This window comes from Lemur catta, chromosome 11, assembly GCF_020740605.2.
Source record: "Lemur catta isolate mLemCat1 chromosome 11, mLemCat1.pri, whole genome shotgun sequence".
Lineage (NCBI taxonomy): Eukaryota > Metazoa > Chordata > Mammalia > Primates > Lemuridae > Lemur > Lemur catta.
Genome location: NC_059138.1, coordinates 64,632,531 through 64,658,282, shown reverse-complemented (window position 1 = coordinate 64,658,282; position 25,752 = coordinate 64,632,531). Strand labels below are relative to the sequence as shown.

The 25,752-nt window shown below is 37.6% G+C and overlaps 1 protein-coding gene across 7 annotated transcripts in view; it reads right to left on the bottom strand.

Annotated features, from left to right (window-relative positions):
- The window catches only part of LRRC72 (leucine rich repeat containing 72), a 150,364-nt gene that overhangs the window by 30,676 nt on the left and 93,936 nt on the right, over window positions 1-25,752 (bottom strand). For 2 of the 7 annotated variants that reach the window (XR_006738088.1, XR_006738092.1), the window contains exon 4: window positions 6,979-7,048. The exons of 1 other annotated variant lie outside the window; for it this stretch is intronic. Coding sequence is in view for 1 of the 6 variants with exons in the window: in XM_045564081.1 (XP_045420037.1) it covers window positions 6,979-7,048; window positions 11,771-11,925; window positions 19,946-19,987 (267 nt within the window). In the remaining 5 variants the exon portion in view is untranslated. Of the gene's footprint in view, window positions 1-6,978; window positions 7,049-11,685; window positions 11,926-19,945; window positions 20,086-24,146; window positions 24,191-25,752 lie in introns of those variants that run through there. 4 more of the 7 variants (XR_006738087.1, XR_006738090.1, XM_045564081.1 and 1 more) reach the window with 3 other exon arrangements.

Sequence of the window (25,752 nt, the reverse complement as noted above, 5' to 3'; positions counted from 1 at the left end):
GGATGTTGTAGGTTCCTATAAGAACTTGGCTGAAAGTAACAGGAAACTACGGGAAGTTTTAAGCAGAGGAGTGACATGTTTTCACTTACGTTTCCAAAGATCACTTTGTCTTCTGTATTTAGTGATTTTCCGTGGGGGATGGTGGCAATTTTGCCCCCCAGGGGCATTTGACAATGTCTGGAAATATTTTTATTTGCCACTCCTGGGGGGAATCTTCTGGCATCTAATAGGTAGAGGCCAGGAATGTGGCTGAAAATTCTAAAATGCACAGAACAGCCCCCACCATCAAGAATTATCCGGTTCAAAAAGTCAGTAGCAGGGAGATTGAAAACCTTAGGAGCAAAAACCTTAGGACCAGTGATTAAATGACACGGTGAAATTATGAATAATTCTGTAATTATGCATTCCTTAAAAGCGTATATTATTGTATATTCAAGGACTGAAATTACAGTATTTCCTAAATTTACATAGAGCTTTAAGTATTAGTTGAGGAGAATTTTAATAATATACATAAAATGAATTATGTAGGAATAAAAAAGGAAAAATGTCAATATGCTTTCAAGATTACTAAGTTCATTTTTATGGTATTTTTGTCCAACAAATTAACACAATGCATTCATTTCTGTCTTAGTTTAAAATATGTACAGTACTTAAAAATAAAACCTGTACTTTAAAAATATTTAAAAATAACTATTTTTAACCAACCTGAACAAACTTTCATTCTCGTGTTTCCCCCCCTCATTTCCAAGTTACTGAAATATTTGTAAATGCTCTTTCCAAAAATAGGCATATTTCTTGGTTAAATCATAAGTAGGTATATAGTGAACATATCTCCAAATTTCACACCCATGCAGTGAAGTCTTGTTTAGGTTATTTGTTGATTTACTTTTTTAAGGAGGTTTTAAATATTTGGCAAAATAATTCTTTCAAAAAAGTTGACATAAAAGATATAATTAATGTTGCACTAAGGTAACAGACACAGGTAACAGCCCAAATTATATGGAATGCATGGCTAGTGCATTTTGTTTTTTAATAGCTTTTACACCCTATTGTAGAGTTTGTACTGGTCTAAATAGTTTTTTTGAAACAAGGTATAGTATGTATATATGAATGAATAAATAAATATATATACCCAACCTTAATACACAAATAAATCTGATTGAAGAGGCCAACAAAAATTTCATGATATGAAGCACATTGTAAAACTACCTGAAAAAAAGTACTGCCATTCAAAGAATTCTTATCAAATATTTGTAACAGCACATTAAAAATAGTTATTTCAATTTTTGAATTGTGATTTGCTAATTTTGTACATCTATACTCCTTTTTAAAATACATAAATTTGTGCTATTTACCGAATTCTTAATATGTGCTGCATGTCCTGGAGACAGGAAACAACAACATATCCTAACAGCATAGAAGAATGAGCCCAAGATCTTTCTTAAAGCATTTATTCTAATCTGACTCTGGTCAGTAAGGGTGATGTTATTATAAATAAGTATTTCAATTATTCTTTAGAGGATTATGTTTATAAACAATGACTTTGCCAGAAGAGATCTTTTCATTTAAATTGAATTTATAAAATTTGTTAACTGTTTGGTTTTTATTGCACAGCAGAAGTTCTGATTCTATTTTGGATAGTTGTTTGGTGAGGCTTTATACAGGTTCTTCATCAAATGTTTATCCTAATCTGAGACAAAATGAAATATACCGAAGTACTGCTGTACTTCCACAAATAGAAGGACAGTAACATTTTGTGGCACCAACATCATGAATGCAAAACTCATTATTGGATGTCTGCAAAAGAAAATTTTTGAAGTAATGAGCCAAGACAGAAAGAGATCATATGTACATGCCATGTAAATGCAGCATAAAATGCAAACCACTTAGATTACTTATCTGAGCCAAACCTAACTTCTCGTGAAATGTTGGAAAGAATGAACTTGTGGACCTGCAATTCTCTAGGTTAGGCTTGTTAGAGGATGAGACAAAGAAGGGAGACTCTAGACCTGAGAGCAGCTGCCTCCCACTAATTGTACCAGGAGACATTAGGAATCCCCAAGAAATTCACAGAACCAGTGAGTATCTGTGCAGTAGGAGGAGGAAACTAGCACTTAGAAAGCATAATGAAGGGACCAGAGTTGCCAGAGCAAACCTAGGAAAGTTGGGACATTAGAGGTCCTTGGAAAGAAATTTGTGCCTATTTCATCAGCTAGTCCAGGTTCAGACCAGAAGCTCAAGTTTCATCATCCACTAGATGATGACTGGGAGAAGTATGCATTCTTCTAGCATACTAGGCTCCAAACTCACCAAACTATATTCATTGCCGCCAAAGATCACTGCGTTCTCTCATTCCAGGCAGCTTGCAAATACAATGTCCTCCCCAGTAGCAGAGCCACTCCCTCTGTCACTCCTAATTTTATCACTAGTGTAGGGGGCATCACATTTATTGTTATATTCTGTTAGTAGCCTAACAAGTACAAGAATAAACTATATCAAGTAGGATGCTTCAGGCTTCAAGCAGCTTCTAAGCCCAACTCAGATTAGCACATAGAATAAGGACATTCATTATCTCACATATCAACAAGTCCAGAAGTTGTGAGGGCCTCCAGTCTTGGCAACTCCTTGATTCTCCAGGCTCTACCTTTCTCCAAATGTTGGATTCAGCAACTTGGTAGAATACTTCTTGGCTTCATGCCCAGGCAAGGAAACCTCCAGAGGGAACAAGGGACCTCTCTTCTAGTGCCCTCTTTTAGGAATAAGGAAACCTGTCCTAGAAGCTTCCTAGCAGATGTGCCCTTAATCTCCATTACAATTGGGTTATATGCCCATTCTTCGATTAGTCACTCTCCAGGAGGGTGGGATTATTCTCATGGGCGACACAGTACAGGGTCCACCCCCAACTGGGTGGGACCGCCTACTTGAGTGGAATGGTAGAGAAGTATGTACCAAATCCCAAACCAGGTTCCGTTGAATAGGAAAAAGGAGAGAGTGGACATCGAGCAGACAACTAATAATGTCCTCATGTCTAGACCTCAATAAATATTGTGGATTGAATAAGTGAATAAACAAAAAAGATGTGTTCACTTTATTTTACTCCTTGTGCCTTATTTTTCCAAAATAGAGCATAGTCTACAATAATCACTAATATAAGAACAATGCTCGTTATGAATTCAGATCATTCTTATTTTTTTATTTCAGAATATTACAGGGGTACAAATATTTTGGCTATGTGGATTGCTTTTGTACAGCTTGAGTCAAAGTGTAATATAAGTGTGCCCATCACCCAAATAGTGTACATTGTACCTGTTAGGTGTGATTTCTCCAATCCCTTCTTCCCCCTCCCACCTGCTTGATTTCTGTTGAGTTTTACTTCCATATGTGCTCATGAGTGCTGTTCAGTTAGTTCCAGTTTAATAATGAGCACATGTGGTATTTGTTTTTCCATTCTTGTGATACTGCACTTAGGAGAATGATCTCCAGTTCCATCCAGGTTATTACAAAAGATAGGAAAGGTATTAATTAATAATTTTTTATGGCTTAGTAGTACTCCATAGTATATGCATACCACATTTATTAATCCACTCATGAACTGATGGGCACTTGGGTTGATTCTACATCTTTGTGATTGTGAATTGTGATGCAATAAACATTCCAGTGCAAGTGTCTTTTTGGTAAAATGGCTTTTTTTCTTTTGGGTAAATACTCAGTGGTGGGATTGCTGGATCAAATAGTAGGTCTATTTCTAGTTCTTCAAGGAATCTCCATACTGTATTCCATAGAGGTTGTACTAATTTGCAGTCCCTCCAACAGTGTATAAGTGTTCTTTTCTCTCCACATCCATGCCAGCATCTGTTATTTTGGGTCTTTTTGATAAACGCCATTCTCACTTGAGTTAGGTGATATCTCTTTGTGGTTTTGATTTGCATTTCCCTGATACTTAGAGATGTTGAGCATTTTTTCATATGGTAATTAGCCATTAGTCTATCTTCTTTTGAAAAGCTTCTGTTCGTGTCTTTTGCCCACTTCCGAACAGAAGAGAGAACCCAGATATAGAACCATCCACATATCACCATCTGATCTTTGACAAAGCAGGCAACAATATACACTGGCGAAAAGAATCCCTATTCAATAACTGGTGCCGGGAAAATTGGATAGCCACATGTAGAAGACTGAAACAGGATTCGTACCTCTCACCTCTCACAAAAATTACTTCAAGATGTGGTAACAGACTTAAACCTAAGACATGAAACTATAAGAATTCTAAAATAAAATGTTGGAAAAACTCTTCTAGATATTGACCTAGGCAAAGAATTTATGAAGAAGACCCTGCTGGCAATCCCAGCAACAACAAAAATTAATAAATGGGACTTGATTAAATTAAAAGGCTTGTGCACAGCCAAGGAAATAAACAGAGCAAATAGACCACCTACAGAACGGAAGAAAATATTTGCATGCTATACATCTGATAAAGGGCTAATAACCACAACCTACAAAGAACTCAAGCAAATCAGCAAGAAAAAGATCAAACAACTCCCATTAAAATGTAGGAATTCAGATCATTTGTAACAAAATTTTACAGTTTTAAATATTTATATTCATATGACAGTGTTAATGTTTTTCACCACAATTCTCTATACCATTTCTACAGTGGCGTAATATCTTCTTGGTGGTCAACCTAGTGTAATCCACATTTTAAAGAACTCATAATTAAAATTTTACATATGAACTTTGACAAAACATTATAGTAGCTAATATGTCCATCAGAGTTTGGGTCTGAATAAGACTTTAATTTTTGATGGAGTATGAATACTCAGGTAATATCGACCAATAAGAAAACTCACTTTAGCTTATTCACTTATTCCATGGCCACTGAAGTCCTGTTTCAGGTATGATAAGTAAGTGATACTGATTTTGGAAATAATATAGATAGTTTGTTGCATATAAATAAACAAGCACAAGAAAAGAATTCAGCCACTTGTCGCATCCCTTCCTGGGTCCAACCTCTTCCAAAACAAAAGAAAGTAAAATAGTCGATAGCTCATGCAATCCCTTCCTAGGGCATAATGCATCTGAAAGTCAATTGTATGAAAATTCAATGAGTGGTTGGAGGTCCCACAATATCCACTTCCAAAAAGCTGAAAAATATTATAAAATCCTTAATTATGCTTCTTCCTTTGGACATACTGCCAACATTTGTACATGTTCTTTCCTTCCAAACTGAACACCATTGAACACCACAAGGAACACACACTAAAAACAAAGATTAGTCATTGTTGCCATGCCTGATGGTTTCCATGTTTTTCTAATCAAAAGTCCCACACTGTGATCAAGAATAATTTTTGGCAGAGTGTTTTTTAAAAAGACTTTTGAACTTACATGCCCTTAAGTGGTGCATACACTTTCCATTTCAGTTGTTAGGTCCCTGGGCCTTGAAGGTATTTGTGTTGTTCTCCCAGAAATTATTTCAAGCTTATACGATTTATGTTTATAGTTAATAGTAAAGCACTTTCATTTTCCATTTTCCAGTCAGTTGGTTTTTAAAAAAAAGACTAAAAATGCAATAAAATATTGAAATATTTTCATAAACATGGCTGTTTAAAGACTCAGTGCTATGAATCTGGAATACTGCTTGACGGGCATACTACTGCTGAAAACTCAAATTATTTGTTTTTATCAGTGAGTATTTGAAAATCTAAATTCAAAATGCTAAGATGGGGTTCTCTATGTACTGTATAATGAACAAAATAAAAGCTGTTGGAAAGCTGAAGTTTTGAAAGTTGAAAACAGCTTACTGACTAGCTAACTGTAATAACTGTCTGGGTTTGAATTTTAGTTTAGTCTTGCTCTTGTGCTAGGGAAGAGCTTGAAGTCCCACACACAGACCCCCATTCTTGCCTCCTAAACCCTGGCCTCTAAGAGAAGCTCCAAGGACCACATTCAGTGACCTTGACACACGTTCTCTCAGTTGGGAACATGGTAGCCTCGTGCCTGACACTTTCTGAGGAAACTAAGTCAGCTTGGGTAGCATTTGGGAGGTACCAACCCTCTTGGCCTCTGACTAAAGAGCAAAGGTGTGTGAGTCCTGGGAACCGGATCACTGTAGGAATGTTGACCTGGGACACTTGACCAGGGATTCTCCCCAAGGGTGTAGTTTGCCAACCCCAGGAAACTCTCAGTTGTTAAGCAGTGCTAGGCTAAAGGTCAGGTGAGGTCAAGAGTAGCCAGTGAAGAGGACTCAGTGTTAGAGAAGCCTAGAAGGGAAGCTTCGGAATAACCCATAGAGAGAAGGAACAACTCTGAACATCTGCTAGTACCAGAGGGTACAAAGCGAAGAACTTTGTTTCCCCCTTGCCTTTCCTCTACCACACACCACCCCATTCCATACCAAACCTGGAGAAGGCTGGAGTGAAGGTGAGGCGGAGGAAAATAGCCAACCACACCACTCTACTTAATAATGTAGGCAGGTGGCCATCTGCTGTCAGGTGGTTAATGAGGGAGGGATGTCTCACTTGCGGATGAAGATTGACATCCGATTCATAGATTCCCATTTATGAACTAAGACTATGACTATCACACAAATGGACTATAAGATTTTGTATTACCTAAGAGAGATGAAAAAAGTCATAAGACTGCCCAAGTTTTCTGCCATGAGCCTGGGAAGAAATAGCCTCCACTGAGCAGTTTTGACAAAACATGGGAGATAAAAGTAAAATTGCAGTCTGACAGCATCTCACAGATTGTCCTTATTCAACATGACATGTGTATGTGTGTATATATATGTATGTAAATATATACACACACATGTACATACACACATATATACCAGATTTATCAGATATATGTTATGTATGTTTCTTAGCTAAATTTAAATTTTAAATATAAAATATCAATACTTTCAAAGATTAGCTCTATTAAAAATAAGAAATTAAGATAGTAACTTAATTTTAGTAATTGAAAGATAAAATGTAATACTACCTTGTTATGATGAAGCCATAAGTATTTTAAGTTTTTAAACCTAGAAAGATCAATGACCTCTGTCAATTCCCTGGAAAGAAAAAAAAAAAAAAACGTGAACATTAGCAATGATTAATTCACTCATGGGTACAGCTGGTCACGTAGTTTGTATGGCTTTGGAGTAACAAAAAAGTCCTCTCTCTCTGTCCTTTCAAAATTGTTGGCACACTTACCTGCTAATTTCTGAAATTCCATCCTTATCACTTCATTTATTTGGATTAAGATTTTGTCAGCTAGTTAGCAGAAATTTATACCTCATTATTACTGAATTTATGGGGACCTCAATTCAAAACAAATTTTACTGGGGAGAGGGGCAAAGGGAGAAATGTGAAGATGATATTGGACTTTCAAGCAAATGTGGGAAACACAGTTGGCTCCTGCTTCAATCTTGCCTGCAGAGTTTTTACTTTGGAGTCAGTCTGATCTTGGCCAGACTGGCCTTAGGAGATGGAAATTGCAGGACACCAAGGGACAGAGACTGAGTGAAGTGCTCCATTCTCCTTTTGTTGTTTATTAATTAGAGGATCAAAATATTATCCACCCTTCTTGAATAATGTGGGACTTTAGCTATCCAAGTGGTCCTGGTCCTTAGTGCTAATGCAGGTCATTGGGCAAAGGGGCAGACACTGGGTGGGGAGAGGCTGCTGTCTGAGGACAGTGGGACATTTGACTGACGTAGCCTGGAGTATTCGGAGCTCTTTTATTTTTTAGGTCAGAAATTGGGGTCCCAAGTATGTATACATATATTTATGTTAATTTATCATACACTTACAAAGCACATATTATATGCCAGGAACTTTTCAAAGCACTTAAAAAATACTCATGTAATTATTCTTACACATTAATTCATTCATGGTAATATCCTCTCACAGTTATTTTTATGGTTTTTTTGTATGAATCCTGAATCCCATCAACATTCATGCGTTGCATTTTTGGTTGGTATAATCCTTTAGTCTTTTTAAATGTAGCCACCCTCTTTCCTTTTTCTCCCTTAATACTGACTTTTTGAGAAGTCTGGATTAACTGCTTGATAGAATGTCCCACATTCTTGATTTGTCTGTCTGCTTCCTAAGATCAAATTCAAGGAAGATCACTTCTACTTCTCAATTACATTGGTGGTAATTACTGAATTGCAACAGGAGGCTAAATTCAGTCATTTGGTTAAGGTGGTACCTGCCAGTTACACTATTGCAAAAGTGTAAATTTTATAATTGTATCATGCGGGGCAATAATCTGAGACCACATGTGTATCTTGTTCCCTGACAACTATTTACTCGATGGCATTAGCTTTAATTGATGATCCTTCCTTGAATCAATAGATTTGGGATTATAAAATGATGATTTTTCTCTAATGTTCTCATTCTTTTTACATTTATTAACTAGCATCCTTCTGTAAAGAACATCTGTTCCTCCCCCTTCTTTCTCTAATTTATTCTCTTCCTCACCTTCCCTGAATTTAAAGAGTTTTTCTTAATCTTTTATTACTTTAAAAAAATTCTCAAATTATTTTATACACAAGACTTTTCAAGCATAATCCTGTATCCTTTTGATATGTACTATTAGTCTTTGAGCCCTTCCCTGGCACAGCAAAATATTCCAGACTCCTTCAAAGAAACTTTTAATAGGAAATTTACACACATAATACATTCTTGTCTTCCACTGTAGACATGTGTCCTATTTCTGGGAAGGAGTGCTTGGACCTTGGTATACCTTAATTATCGCATTGGGCATTAATGATAGTTAACTTCATCTGTCTCCATGATAAATAATAAAGCAATCATTACAAGGTAGCAACAGAGGATCTCCTGCCTCACTTAGAGGATTTCCCACAAAAGTTATTTTAATATACTAATACTTGAAAGTATTAACTTTGTCAAGTTACCATAATTTTTTTTTTTTTTCTGGAGACAGAGTCTCACTCTGTTGCCCAGGCAAGAGTGCTGTGGTGTCAGCCTCGCTCACAGCAACCTCAAACTCCTGGGCTCAAGCAATCCTTCTGTCTCAGCCTTCTGAGTAGCTGGGACTACAGGCATGTGCCACCATGCCCCACTATTTTTTTCTATATATATTTTTAGTTGTCCAGCTAATTTCTTTCTATTTTTAGTAGAGACAGAGTCTTGCTCTTGCTCAGGCTGGTCTCCAACTCCTGGCCTCAAGCGATCCTCCTGTTTCGGCCTCCCAGAGTGCTAGGATTACAGGCATGAACCATTGCACCCGGCTCAAGTTACCAGCATTAATTTTCTTGTAGTAGTAAATATCAGTGCTGAATTTTTGGTGATTAGATAATGTTATAATAAAGTGATTCACTTTTTAAGAGTATTTTAACTCTTAAGTCAGAAGTGTTTATTCTACACATAAACTTGTCCTAAATCAATAATGGGGTGTTACGTTCTAAGGTGAAGCCAATCAAAGATAATGAGAGGTAATTCTTCTATTAATGATGGCAATGACTCGTGCTGACAATAATATGCCAACAGCTTGTCATAGTGTATGTTCTCTGTGATCACTCAAGAATACATCAGAAAGGGGCTTTTCATTTTCCAGGGGCAACAGAAATTTAGGCAAATAATCAGTTTACTCAGTTTATTGGCATCTGGACTGTGCAATATTTTTTGTCCCCAGCTGGATTAAATGGTGCCTTAGTATTCTTAGGATATAGAAAGTGTTGTCCTTCATGCAAGAAGACCATAAATATCTGGTATTAATTCCACTGTTGGGAATTAATATTTTGATTTTTCTAGTGTTTCAAAGCTATTCTTATTGTTATCTACTTACCCTAGTAATCAGTAGTGTACAAGTTGTCAAAATCATGAAAGACTTAGGATGCAATCTTTTGACCACATGAAATATTTATTGTTATGATAAAACTAACTGATCTTTAGAAAGGGTCAAAGCATGACCTTAAGTGAGTCAGAATTCTCTACCCTACCTGTTTCATACTAAAAATATATTTTTTAAAATATCAAATGGGCCATCTGTTTATTTCCTTACTATCAAGAGATTTAGAGCCATTACAAAGATAAATGCTTTTTGCTGTACTTACAAAAATAAATATTAATAAAAGAAATATGTTTATTAATAAATAATTTCTTCACATCACTAGAGATAAAAGTGATTAAATTCATTGATAAAGTAAGGAATTTTCTTTACAAAGAAGCTGAGTTCCAAAGATTCCTTATGAGTAAAAATATGTCAAGCCTATTTTAAAACGATACTTAGAATTCACAGGCATTAAGAAAAGTAAATAGGAAAAAGAAGAGTAGGAGTAGGATTGTTGTTATTAAAATGCAACCTGCAGTGTCACTATTGGCTAGTGAAAACTGTGGTGTCAAAGGCTAATGTTACACACAACTTCCTTTTCATCTTATACCTGGGTTCTATCTCAGGTACTAGAACCACTCTATAGAAAAACTCACTTTGTCATCTGCCACCTTGGGGAGTTCCAGTGGACTGTTAACATAAGGGAGGGGTTTTCCTCCTTACTGGTAAGGAGGAAAGGTAACTGTACTAATGCTTGAGTACATACTGTGTATCAGGCCCTCCTCTAACTTTTACTAACACCTAATCTTCATAGCAACCCTGTGAGTAATGTAGTAGTATTATACACAGGGTATAGGATAATCAAATAAAATGCAGGATACTGGTTACATGTGAATTTCAGAGAAACAACTAATGTTCCAAATGCTGTGTGTGAAATACTTATACTGAAAAAAATTATATTCATTGTTACCCTGAAATTCAAATTTAACTGGTTGTCTTATATATTTATTTGGAATCTGACAATCCTAACAGGGAGGTTACGTGACACACTCAAGATCACCCAGCTGGAAAAGACAGAGCTGGGATTCAAACTCAGCCTGGTTCCATAATCTTTGTTTTTGTTCATTTCAATATCTTTCCTCTCTAATATAAACTGTGTACTCCAACAAGTGGTAAAGTGATTAGAGTGTGTTTGCCTATGCAGTCCTTGAGGGGGGACATGGAAAAGAACATTTGAATCCATGAAATATTATAATGTGATACTCTTTCATTTTTTTTTTTTTTATTTCAGCTCATCATGGGGGTACATAAGTTTAGGTTATATACATTTTCCATGTCCCACCCATCCCCCCGAGTCAGAGTCCCAAGCGCGTCCGTTCTCATTCTCCAGACAGTGCACCTGGCACTCATCATGTAGTCATACCTCCAGCCCCTCCCCCCCCACCTCCCCGGGTCTGCACCTTCAAGCATGACCATTCCCCAGAGGGTGTGCAACGCACTCATCATGTAGGCATACACTCACCCCCTCCCCCCACCCCCCATCCCAGTCTGATATCCAATTGGTATCCTTCCCTGATGTACATTTAGGTGATGATCAGGGAAACCAGTTTTCTGGTGAGTACATGTGATGCTTGTTTTTCCATTCTTTGGATACTTCACTTAGTATAATGGGTTCCAGCTCTCTCCAGGAGAACCAAAGAGATGTCGTATCATCGTTATTTCTTATAGCTGAGTAGTACTCCATGGTATACATATACCACAGTTTACTAATCCATTCGTGGATCGATGGGCACTTGGGTTGTTTCCACATTCTTGCGATTGTAAATTGTGCTGCTATAAACATTCGGGTACAGGTGTCTTTGTTAAAGAATGACTTTTGTTCTTCTGGGTATATGCCCAATAATGGGATTGCTGGATCAAATGGTAGGTCTACTTGAATCTGTTGAAGGTATCTCCATATTGCTTTCCATAGGGGTTGCACTAAAATACTTACTTTTTAGAAAGGAACAGCTCAAAGACATCAGCATCCCTCTTGTGGCCACATATCTTTAACTGATCTTCAACTGCCTGATAACATATAATTAATCTGTCAAACCACATTCCAATGAGCAAAACTACGGAGGCATTTGCAGTCAATAACAATAACATCTACAAGAAGATCAAAAGAAAGGTGAATATGGAGACAATCACCCTAAAATGATAAATTCCAACACCACAATTATATATTATTTACTCATTTTTGTGGTTGAGTTTCATTATCCTTAATCCTGGGCACAAATGTGTAAATAAGTTTTAATCAGAAAGAAAAAAATGTATATGTGTACATATACACCAAAAACAAGTTTTTGATTCTCTGTGGGTAGGATAATTTGGTCTTTAAGTAATTATTTTTGAATGCTCCTTCGACATGAAGAATTAGTATTTGACGTTTCCTACATTTATTGAAGACACTCTGTATCAGAGTTGGAGGTGGAGAGAGTAGGATTTAACATATGTTATTATAGAAGATTCTTTTTTGTGCCTAACACATTATGCTTGGCACCCAGTAAGTTCTCAAAAAAAATGTGACATGAATGAATAAAGGAATGAATAGATACCATTTTTCTCTGAATAAATGAATAAATATATTTTCCCTGGCTTAGGAAGTAGCAGCATCTTCATTTTTCATGAGTTACTAACATCCTTACACTGTGGGAACTTGTGGTGGAGTAGAAGCAGCTTTTATTCCCATAGGTTTTGTATTGAAAATACAAATCCAGCAACAGTTACTTAAGTACTTTGCTTTTTCTTCTTACTGTCCTTTGCTAAGTTACAAAATAACATTTGTAGGCCACAAGACCTAAACCATATGAAAAATTTAGATTCTGTCTATAATTTACCTTGATAGAGTACAGCCAACAAGACACAACAAAAGTGAAAAGTATAATCATTGCAATTCTGGAATCTGAAAGACACTGTAATTACCATAGTCAAAACAATCACCAAATTTCAGGCGGGATTTGTTATGAATGGGGAGGTGATAATTGACTTATAAATTTTTGTATGTGATTTATAAAATTTTGACATTGGTTTTGCTATTTAGTAGAAGACTTTAAGAAGTGTTAAATTTAATGGATGGACAAATATTTAAAGAAGTGAGGAAAGTAGATATCACAGTGATGGAGAGCCGCTGCAAATTTATAGTCCCCAACTTCCCTTGATTCCTTGTGAAGTATCCTGAATTTAGAGGCTTGGGGAATTCACAGGCTCAGGTGCAAGCATTCTCAGCTGGGTATGTTAACTTAAAGATCTAAACTATCAGCCTCTACTACATACAGTCACAACTTCGCAGAGTGTTTGGGTTATTTAAGGCAGCCAAAGTAGAATTGAAATCTTGTATCCACCTATTTAAATTATAAATGTTCTTTTAACTTGATCCAGCCATTCTACATCCAGCACTCAGAAACACACAGATGTGTACAGACAGAAAATATGTGACTATCGTTGCTGATTTCAGCATATGTTGTCTGTGGTTGTGAAATATTCCCCATTAATTAAAATATGGGTTAAATATGGTGGAAAAATATAGAGAGATAGTTTGATGGTTAATTTTAGGTGTCAACTTGACTGGCTTAGGGGATGCCTGGATAGCTGATAAAACATTATTTCTGGGTATGTTTCTGAGCGTGTTTCTGGAAGAGATTAGCATTTGAATGGGTAGACTGGGTAAGGAAGAGCCACCCTAAGCAGTGTGGGCGCCATCCAATCCATTGAGGGCCCAAATGGAAAAAGGCAGAGGAAGTGCAATTCATTCTCTCTTCTGGAGCTGAGACATCCATCTTCTCCTGCCTTCAGATGTACTAGTTCTCAGGCCTTTGGGCTTGGACTGAACTACATCACTAGCTCTCCTGGGCCTCCAGCCTGCAGACAGCAGATTGTGGGGTTTCTCAGCCTCCATAATCAAGCAAGACAATCCTTCATAATAAAGCTTTTCCTATGTATCTCTATATATCCTATTGGTTGTTTCTCTGGAGAACCCTAATACAGATGCATATCTAGATATCTAAAGATATCCAAAACATATTTTAAGTAAAAAAGTAATTGGCAGTATAATGTGTATAGCAGTATTTGTCTTAAACATCACATTTATATGTACACAAAATGCACACACTCCCAATTGTTAGCAAAAGTCATCCCTTGAGATCATGAGGGACTTTCACTTTCTAGGCAATAGATTTTTTAATAATGTTTGAATATTTTTAAATAAACACATATTAATTTGATAATCAGAAAGTAATACACATTTTGAAAATTTTAGCCATAGGATAAATATTTAATGATTAAATCAAATGTACAAACATAAGAGATGAAAAGGGAAATTGAAATAGCTGCATAATATGTAAATCACTGGCATGGTTAATTATTTATGTATACAACTTTTTATCCTGGTATGTTTCTTTCCAAATGATAATTTTGTATGAATCTGATACAAAGTATTAATAACAAAGTGCAAAGAAATACAAAAATGTATCAAGAGGTTTTGCACTTCAGTGAATCCCTGGTGGATCAGTTCCAGTTCCCAGTCAACACACAGCTTCATTAGTAGCATATTCCCTCATCTACAGAAGCACAACAAGCATCCTTTCCCTGAACTATTTTTTTTCTTATAGTAAAATACTCATCCCATAGAATTTACCATGTTAGCCATTTTTAAGTTTATAGCTCTGTGGCATTAAGTACATCCACACGAAGCACAGTCACATTGCTTTATAACTATCACCACCATCTATTCCCAGAATTTTTTCATCTTCTGCAACCAACGCTGTACTCCTTAAATACTGACTTCCTGTGTACCTCTCCCCCAGCCCTGGCAACTGCCCTTCTACTTTCTGTTTTTATAAATCTGATTACTCTATATACATCATATAAGTGGAATCATACCGTGCTTGTTCTTTTGTGACAAATGCTTATCCTTTTCACTTAGTACAATATCTTCAAGATTCATTCATTTAGCATGTGTCAGAACTTCCTTCATTTTTAAGGCTGAATAATATTCTATTGTATCAATACACCACATTTTCTTTACCTATTCTTCTGTGGATGGACACTTAGGCTGCTTTCATCTTTTGGGTATTATTAATAATGTTGCTATAAACATGGGCATACAAAATATCTGTTTGAGTCCCTGCCTTTCACTTCATTTGGGTATATATCCAGAGATGGAATGGCTGAATCATGTGGTAATTCTATGTTTAATTTAGGGGGAATCACCAAACCATTTTCCATAGCATTTGTCCACAATAAGCATTCTTTAAAATGAACATTTTCTAAATAGTATGTCCATATTCATTCAACCATTTATTGGACCATAAGCTACTGAACGCTTAGTTCAAGTGGTGACCAGTTGTCTATGACTAGCTGGTATAAGCAAACCTTTTCTGTAAGAGAAGGAACAGTATGCTGTAAAAGAAAGTTGAAAATGTTAAGGACTATAAGAAAAGGAAAACATGCTCTGGAAAACTCGTAGAAAGAAGAAATTAGAGGCAAACCTCAGAAATATGGTGAGTTTGGCTCCAGACCACTGCAATAAAGGGACTATCACAATAAAACGAGTCACACATTTTTTGGTTGCCCAGTGCATACAAAAGTTAAGTTCACACTATACTGTAGTCTATTAAGTGTGCAATAGCAATATGTCTAAAAAATGTACATACCTTAATATAAAAATACTTTATTACTAAAAAATGCTAAATAATCATCTGAGCCTTCAATGAGTCATAATCTTTTTGCTGGTGGAAGGGTCTTGCCTCAATGTTGATGGCTGCTGACTGATCATGGTGGTGGTTGCTGAAAACTGGGGTGGCTATAGCAATTTCTTAAAATGAGATAAAGTTTGCCAAATAGACATCTTTCACAAGACATTTCTCTGTAGCATGTGATGCTATTTGATAACATTTTACCCACATTAGAACTTCTTTCAAAATGGAGACAATTCTCTCAAACCCTGCTGCTGCTTTAACAACTAAGTTTGTGTTATATTCTAAAGCCTGTGATGTCATTTCAACAATGTTCCCAGCGTCGTCCCCAGGAGTACATTCCATCTCAAGAAACTACTTTTTTTTTTGAGACAGGGTCTCTCACTCCATCACCTGTGAGGAGTATAGTGGCATCCTCATAGCTCACTGCAGCCTCGAACTTCAAGGGATCCTCCTGCTTCAGTCTTCCAAGTAGCTGGGACTACAGGTGTTAACTACCATGCCTGGCTAATTTTTTCTATTTTTGGTAGAGATGGTGTCTCATGCTTGCTCAGGCTAGTCTTGAACTTCTAGCCTCAAGCAATCTTCCCACCTCGGCCTCCCAGAGTGCTAGGATTACAGATGTGAGCCACAATGCCCGGCCTCAAGAAATCACTTTCTTTACTTATCCCTAAGAAGCAACTTCTCAGGTATTCAAGTTTTATCATGAGATTGCAGCAATTCAGTCACATCTTCAAATTCCATTTCTAATTCTAGGTCTCTTGGTATTTTCACCACATGTGCAGTGACTTCCTCCACTGAAGTCTTGAAATCAACTTCTTTCACACTCCTGGACCTCCTCCTACCAATCATGAATGCTCTTAATGGCATCTAGAATGGTGAATCCTTTCCAGAAGGTTTTCAATTTACGTTTCCATATCCATTAGAAAAATCACTATCTATGGCAGTTATAGCCTTATGGAATGCATTTTTTAAAATAATACTTGAAAGTCAAAATGAAATCTTGATCTATAGGCTATAGAATGGATATTGTTAGCAGGCATGAAAACAACATTAATCTTGTACATCTCCATCAGAACTCTTGGGTGACCAGGTGCATTGTCAATGAGCAGTAATATTTTGAAAAGAATTTTTTTTTCTGAGCAGTACGTCTCAACAGTGCGCTTAAAAGAGTCAGTAAATCATGCTGTACATAGATGTGTTGTCATTCAGTCAGCATTATACCATTTCTAGAGCACAGGCAGAGTAGATTTAGCATAATTCTTAAGGGCCCTAGGATTTTCTGAATGGTAAATGAGCATTGGCTTTAACTTAAAGTTACCAGCTGCATTAGCCCCTAATAAGAGAGTCAGCCTGTCCTTTGAAGCTTTGAAGACAGGCATTGACTTCTCCTCTCTAGCTATGAAAGTCCTAAATGGCACCTTCTTTCACCATAAGGCTGTTTTGTCCACATTGAAAATCAGTTGTTTAGTGTAGCAGCTTCATCAATTCTCTTAGCTAGAACTTCTAGATAACTTGCTGCCACTTCTCCATCAGCTGCTTCACTTTGCACTTTCATGTTATGGAAACGGCTTCTTTCCTTAAACCTTATGAACCAACTTCTGCTAGCTTCAAATTTTTCTTCTGTAGCTCCTCACCTCTCTCAGCCTTCATAAAATTGAAGAGAGTTAGGGTCTTGCTAACTAAAGAGTTAGGCTTTGGCTTAAGGGAATGTTGTACCTGGTTTGATCTTCTATCCAGACCACTAAAACCTTCTCCATGTCAGCAATAAGGCTGTTTTGCTTTTTATCATTCATGTGTTCACTGGAGCAGCACTTTTAATTTCCTTAAAGAACTTTTCCTTTGCATTCATAACTTAGCTGTTTGGCACAAGAGGCCTAGCTTTCAGCCTATCTTGGCTTTCAACATGCCTTCCTCACTAAGCTTAATTATTTCTAGCTTTTGATTTAAAGTGAGAGATGTGCAACTCTTCCTTTCCATTTGAGCACTTAGAGGTCACTGTAGGGTTATTAATTGGCCTAATTTTAATATTATTGTGTCTCAGGGAATAAGCAGTCACAAAGAGAGAGGGAGAGATGGAGGAATGGCTGGTCAGCAGATAAGTCAGACCTCACCAGCATGTATAGATTAAGTTTCTTGTTTTTTATGGGTGTGGCTCATGGTGTCCCAAAAAAACCACAATAGTAACATCAAAGATCACTGATCTTTGATCACCATAACAAATATAATAATAATGCAAAAGTTTGGAATATTGTGAAAATTACCCAAATCTGATATAGAGACATGAAGTGAGTATGTGCATTTGGAAAAATGGCACTGATTGACTTGCTTGATGTAGGGTTGCCACAGACCTTTAATTTGCAAGAAATGCAATATCTGCAAAGTGCAATAAAGCAAAAGGCAACTATACCTGTACCGTCAGCCTGGACACTCTGGGAAGACTTCAGGGCAAGACCCACAGTTGGGCTGGGTTTTACAGGATGGGAGAAATGAGAAATAGGATGTTGGTGGAAGAGGGGAGGAAGTGCACAAAAGAGAAGAAGTACGGGGAGAAAGTGTGAGGCATTTGGGGCTGTACAGCCTTTGGCTACAGTGAAAGGCACGTGGAAGGCAATTGTGAGAAATAAATTAAGATAGGTGGATTAGGGTCATAGTATTTGTGCTGACTTTGAAATTTAGGCTCAGAAGTGTATACTTAATCAATGCCCAGATAAAACTTTTATAGGCCTTGAGAACTCTACCTTAAAATAATGTATTTTATATAATCTGTAATTTAAAATTAATTTAATTTTATATGGTATATATACACGTGTATGTACATATATATGAAGTATATCTACTGAGTAATTTCATGGTAAAAATCCATGTAAGAAAGTCCCATAAGTTATGATTTTTTTCCATGACAACTACATTAATGCTTTTAAACACTATCCAATATCAAGTTATTTAAAGAATATTTTTCCTTCTTCTCTTTTGGTGCCCTTGTTTTGTTGGTATCCCGGAAGCACAGGCTTAACTAACTATTGGGTAATTCAGCATCAGACCCAATTCTGGGACAACAGGGAAGTATTACAGGATTTCTGAGCAGGAAATAAGACCTGACAAAGTTATGCTTCAGGAAGATAACTCTAGCAGCAACGTGTATGGGGCCTGGGGTGTAGAGGGAACTGCAGACAGGAAATAAGGCCACCTCTGAAAAAGCAAGGCCAGAGCTAATGAGCCTGCCCCAGGGTGGTGGCACGTGTGAATGAGCAGTGAACAGACATGACATGGGGTGTGTTTCCGGAGAATTGATGGGAACTGGCAAGTAACTGAAGGCAGAGAATTAGGGCGAGGGAAGTCCCAGGTGATGATGACAATGATGATGTGACGACTTCATGATGAGAAAGGTGGCTGGGAGGAAAGACGGATGTGCTGAGGAATGCTGAGATTGAGGCCCTGGTGCACCAGAAAGCTGCAAGTGTGAACACGGGTCTCCGCGGAGATTCCTTCAAGGTGGCCGTGCAGATATGGTGAGTCAGTCGGCCCAGAGGAGAGAGTGGGACAAGAGGAAGAGCACTGTGAAGCGTCTACGTGGAGAGAGGAGGAGGAAAACATGCCAGGGAAGCAGACAGAGGAGGGCTGGTTATAAACTTAGGCAGAGGAACAAAAGGGAGCCAAGAGAGGGATTTCAAGAAGGAAAAATTTAAATCTGCAGCATTGCGTTGGGTGGCAGAGGATGTTACTCAGAAAAGGCACTGAATTTGGAGGGCAATTTCAGTAGACTGATGAGGGGGGAAATCGGATTTCAAATTAATTGGTTAACATATAATGAAAATAGAAACAATCCAACACAGAACTGGGATGTGAACAGTTCTAGCACAGGGAGAAGAGCAGCAGCTTCCTCCAGTGCTCAATGCCTTGGGATCTAGATGCAATAGAAAAAATGTTTAAATATTGTGGGATTATTAAATCCTAGAAGAATAATGCCTGTATTAAAAATCTATAGAATAAAATATCCTCTCTGATAATAAATTCCTATACCTACATGCAACATGCACACACACTACAAGTTAGGACTTAGAGTGAGTGGCTTTCAATTTGTTATAGAACTCGCAGCCTTGTTTAACCATAGTAGCCCCAAGTCTTTCCAGACAGGTAGAAGAACTCTAGGAAAAAAAAAAACTGTGTGTGTGTGTGTGTGTGTGTATCTCAGATGTTGAGTCGGAAAAGATCAATGTAAGTGAAAGTTAAGGCTATTAATCTGGACATCAAGGGCAGCCTCCAAATCCTACCCAGGAGCCTATGGAGCTCAAGCCCTGGTGGAGGGTCTAGTGGGGTCTGCCATCGCTCCCTCACCCGCCTCCTCGGACCCCCGGGACAGCCGCAGGCAGGACTGGGCCTCAAAGCTGGGGCTTGAGGGGCTTGTGGTCGGGGAGGCAGGCTTTGCTTACCCGGCGAGCACTCGGTATGCCAGCCTTGGGTGCCGTAAGCATGCTCAAGCGCGGGAAGGCGCGGGGCAGAGGGCGCGGGTCTCCGAGACACGGGTGGCGGGCGGCACAGATAACCAGCCCCACGGACGTCCCCAACTTGGCTTGGCCACCGGCCCATTGTCCTGTTACCAACAGTTACCGCATTCCAGTCAATTAAAAGCCAATCCAATCGAAGATTTGAAGCCAAACCCTGACTTCTGTGACGTCGGTGCATGTGGCCCTACAGCACCACCGCAGCGTGCCCGGACCCCTCCGCTGTCCCCTGCGCGGCGTGACGCGTGCAGTGGATGCGGGCGGGAGCGCGGTCGGCTCTGCCAGAGACGGCGAGGGGGTCGGGGTGCCCGAACCGCGGCCGCACAGCGGTCATTTCTTGATTTGAAAATAAGGCAGTACTACCTATCTGGTCTTTATTTAAAATTTTGATATTTTGTTCATCATGGATGTTTTTTTGCATACATTTTGATTTTTTTTTAAAAAATATTGCGTTTAGTTATTTATTTGGAATGCTGAGTTTCTGGTGCCTTCTTACATCTTGCTTTGCATAAAAGCCAATGCCCCACTTGCCTCACCATAGACCCAGACCTGGGATGGAGATGGGGGTGGCCATATTAAGGCTCCCAAGATACGAGGTGCACAGAAAAATGGAAGGAACTCTGCTGACCTTATCGGCCAAGAACAAGTACAGATTGGTTCAGTAGCTGAGAAATCCTTTCTCTGGCAGAAAATGGATAAATTGAGCCACTATTTGGCCAGTCTTTTCCAACTGTGAATTTTATTTATTTATTTTTGAAATTGAAATTTCCTCTTGCTGTATTGAAACCTCTAGCATAGATTATTTTGTAATCTTATTTATGTGAGTCTTGTTTCCCTCTAGTTTAGGAAACTCTGGAGACAGGACACTGTTTGAGACATCTCTATCTTCTGCCAGGGCCTAACATGCTGCACTTAAAAAATGTTGATTGCATTGAATAAATTGTTTTTTTGGTTCCAAATTTGAACTTGAAATCTAGGAATCAAATGTAGCTTTTTGAAATAGGTCAAGCTTTAAAAAATGCTGGTGTTGGAATGGAGCATTAATCAAATGTCTCAGTGGGGAAATCAAGTACACATTATTTCAGTAGTTCTAAAATATATCGGGCACTGGAGTGGGAGTAAAAGTCCTCCAAGGTATGACAGAGGGAGTAATCATCTGAGAACTATTGTTTAAGTGGTTTTTAATCCCAGAAATAAAAATCAGATGAGAGGAATGGTCCACTTTTAATCCCAGAAATAAAAATCAGATGAGAGGAAAGCATATAAAATAATTTATTGGCCTCTTGTCTCCCATTTTTGCTGTTAATATGTGTTACAGCACTTCAGATATTATTCATGAATATGCTATGTGAAAAATGGAAAAGCATAATACTTGCTGAATTTTTTATATTATACAAATGTGATTTTAGAGCCATATGCAAAATAGTTTTAGAGAGCATCTTACAGAAGTAAACTATTCACTAGTTAATCTCTACTAAAATCACACTTAAAATTTTTATCCTTTTTTTTTTAAACCTTTTGGTTTATACTAATTAAAAACAGAATGATATTTTTTAATAAAACCAACAAAACCTATTTTTAGGAAAGGAACTCAGAACTCATTTATTATAAGGTCTTCATGGGCTCCTTCTTCAAGAAAAAATTACCATTTAACTGATTATAAGGGCTAAAATAAAGCAAATTTAATTATGGGATGTCAAGGATAGAGATAATGAAGACACTTTTTGAATAAAAGCGTCTTCTTAAACATCCTTATGTTGGTGGCATAAAATTTTTACAAAAGAAGTATCCCTAGCAGAGTGAACAGAGAGAAATTTAGCTTCCATGGCTTGGGATTATAGCCAGAAGAATCTAGCCTGAAATTTTAAAAATTCATGTAAAATGTGCATTCCTCTTTACAATCAATCTTGTTGAATATAAAAATAAAGTGGTTCCCCTAACTCTCCTCAAATCTTTGTGTAATATTTACATTGAAGCAAGACACCCTGTGTTTATCCTGTGGCTTTACCTCCCTGGCTTGCTGCCATTGCCTGCAGGGGTATGCATACCCCAGTTTGAGAGCTCTATCATGTATGTATGTGGGTTTGGAAAAGAAGAAAGAGGCTTGTGCTCCAAGTCAGGGCATGTGGGGTTTAGTCTCAGCTCTGAAATTAACTAGTTGTTGGCCACCTTCAAATCATTCCATGTCTCTGGGCCTCAGTTTCTTCAACATTAAAATGAAGTTGGAAGTTCAGCTCAAAAAATTTGTCATTTAATCAACACTCTCCTAGACAGATAATGTGTATCGTTTACAGAGTAAAAGATTCTTGTTGAGATGTTGACATATAATAGTTTTTAAAGAACAATTTTTCAGTGAAAAATGTGTGAAAAAAATTTTTGCATGTGATGGCTGTCATTGAAGCTATACAATTTAAAAAATTCTTGTTCTCATTTTGTCTTGAATAATTCCAGCAATCAGCCTGGATGTTACTTTTCTAAGAGAGTGAAAAATATTCATTAGATAAAATGACCATTATCACCCATTTTATACTGTATAATATGAGCATAGAATAGCTACAATAAGTACATATTCCTATATAATTTGTTTAAAAAGATACATCTGATATTTGATGACCAGAGTATCAACACTTTCACTGTTCTATGGTAAAATAACATTTAATTATTATTGTTAAAATAACATTTAATTAATTTCATTTTAATTGACAGCTACAATTTATTTTGTTTGCACAGAACTCAAATGACACTGGAATGTGGGGGGACAATTTTCGACAAATCTCTCATGTTACTGTACGTACTAAAGATGTGGATTGCTTTTGTTAAGGACTATATTTTTCAGTGATGTTTGTATAGCAAATAGCCTTGAAAGATACAGTGTCTACCTTCAGAGCAAAGGGTAGGTGTTTTGTTTTTTCTTTGTCTTTGTTTCTGTTTTTTTTATGGGGCAGCATAATAAAGACAGTGTCTCCCTCTTTTGTAACAAAGTTAAGGTCAGGAAGGCTTAATGCCCAGTATAAAAGATTTGGGTTCCCTGAGTTCAGGTTTCCTCGTCTATAACATGACCCACTGTATGTGCCCATATCACCTGGCCTATTTCATATTGCCTTCTCGAAATTGTGAGTAGGAGAATTGGTGTTATACTGATAATCTGTCTACGCTATTACTTTGCATAATAAACTCTCCTTTGTCTCTGACCCAGAAGTCTCAACTTTTGCCAGCATCTATGAAACTGTGGTAGGCTAACTTTGGATTCTGTATGTATAGGTTTTCTTTTAAAAATGAAATTAAACTATATATTTCTTCTTCAGGCTTCAATTTTCTCTTTAACATCTCATCTTTTCAAGTCAGTGTAGATAGAGTGACTGAATTGAATGGTTGCATTGTGTCTCATTGTAATGTATCTTATGGCTTAGGCTTATTTACTCATTACTCCATTGATGGACATTTATTGTCCATTTTTTGCCATGACAAACAATGTTGTAATGAATGTCATTGTGCACTTTTAGATGTATATGATAGCGCCCCTTTCTCTCTAGGTTGGTATCAATTTGGTTAAATTTTGCCAATCTAATTAGAGAAAATTTTATCTCAATGTTTTAGTTTGTATTTATTTAGTGAGGTTGAATATCTTTTCAAAAACTAATCAGTTATTTGTACTTTTCCTGTAAATTGTATTTTCATATTCATTGCTTAACTTTTAGCATCCAAATGCCAGTGACTGAAGCCTTACAAACTGGGTCTGGAAAGGGTTTCCTCTACGTCTTGAAGTCACCAATGGGCAGACTCAAGTCATCTTGCAGCATCTGCAAAGCTGTCTTTCCTTGTCCCCCATCTTCCTGGCTAATGCCTGCTGCCTTTCAAACTATTGAAATAAACTTCATTTTTCTATCTCCAAAATGCCTTTTGCTGATCTCCAGGGTCCATGCTCAGGATGCTATCACCTGATGTTCTAAGCATCAACATTTTTTGAGTTATCAGAGTGATGGTGGGTTCTGAGCTGATAGGGGGAGCACTGGCCTCACCCAACCCCATGCCACACTATGCCATCAGGGTTCTGAAGGAACATTGCCCACATGTAGTTTTTCTTTACCTCTCTCAGAAAAGCAGCCATTTCCACTTCTTCCTTACATACCTTGTTTCCTCTCAAAATTCACACACAAACTTCCAAATATCTACCTGTATAGGAATAGAAAATGGTTCATATTTGGAAACATTCCTATACTATCTGCAAAAGCTAGAAGCCTCTAGACAGAACTGGAGCTCAGCCAAAATAATAGCAATAATAATAATAATAATAATAATAATAATAATAATAATAATAATAATTCTAAGCCCGTGCTAGCTTCAGTGTGATTTTACATTTCCTCCCAAAAATAATGAGCACCCATGTCTAAGCTCTGTCCATCTCCCCCAGCCACCCTTTGCCTACACCTTGGGTCTAGGAGAACACACACACCCTTCATTTCAAGGTCCTGAGTAAAGAGTGTGGAAAAGATGAGGAGGTGAAAACTCCAGATGGGCATATCCACTTGTCCCACAGTGGTGGGGGTGTCCTGGGGAAGGCCAGGGCAGGGCCTTCTAAATCATAAAGCCAAGAACAGAGGCTCCTAGCTTGAAATCAGAGCTGGCACAGGGTGGAAACACCATACAACTTATAAAAATTAACTTTCATTATAGGTTTTCAATCCTGAAATTACTGAAATTACTAACCCTTTCCTCATTTTGCTCAATTTAAACTTGGTGAGAATTATTGAAAAAGATGAGTTTATCCTAAACTGGCAGAGAAGTCTTGTTAATGCTAGCAGCAATGCTACATCCTATCACACACATGATACAGCAACCAGGCATTTGAAGCATAAACACTCTTTCTTTGTAAACATGTGTACACACATATGTATATGGACATATATACATGTCCACATACATATACATGCACACACACGCACAAAGACATGTAGTAGACACCCTTGACAATGCTCCCAGTGATCCCTGCCTTCCGGTTTTCATGTCCTTGTGTAATCTCCTCTCCTTGCATCTGGGCTGAATTTATGGACTCACTTCTAATGAATGGAATATGAAGGATGGGATATCGCTTCTGAGATTAGGTTACAAAAAGACTATGGTTTCTGTCTTGAGCACCTTCTCCTCTGCTCTCTAGGCCATTATGAGGAAACCAGCTGCCATGCTGTCAGCTGACCCATGGAGGCCCACATGGCAAGGTATTGATGTCTCTGGCCAACAGCCAGAGACGGCCTGAGGCCTGCCAATAACCATGTGAGGCAGCTTGAAAGTGGATCCTCCCAAGTGGAGTTTTGAGATAACCACAGCCTTGGCCTTGACTGCAGCGTGTGGGAGACTGACCAGAGGCACCCAGCCGAGCAGTACCCAGATTCCTGACACTCAGAAACGAAGATAATAAAGATTTGTTGTTTTAAGTTGCTAAGTTTTGAGATAATTTGCTATGCAGCAATAGATAACTTATTATACATGTCTATATATGTATATTATTATGTGTATATTATATATACATTTAAATTATAAATATATATAAGACCAAAAGGGACATTTCTCTGGTCGAACTCAGTCTTTCTCAAAAGAATCCTTTGCCTTGTCATTATATGTAGTAAACAGTTGACAAAATTTCTTATCCTGACAATTTCCAGATTAATATTTAAATTTAGAAAGACAGATTTACTCTTGGAATGTTATCTACATGTAGCTGCAAGTTTAAATGTAAA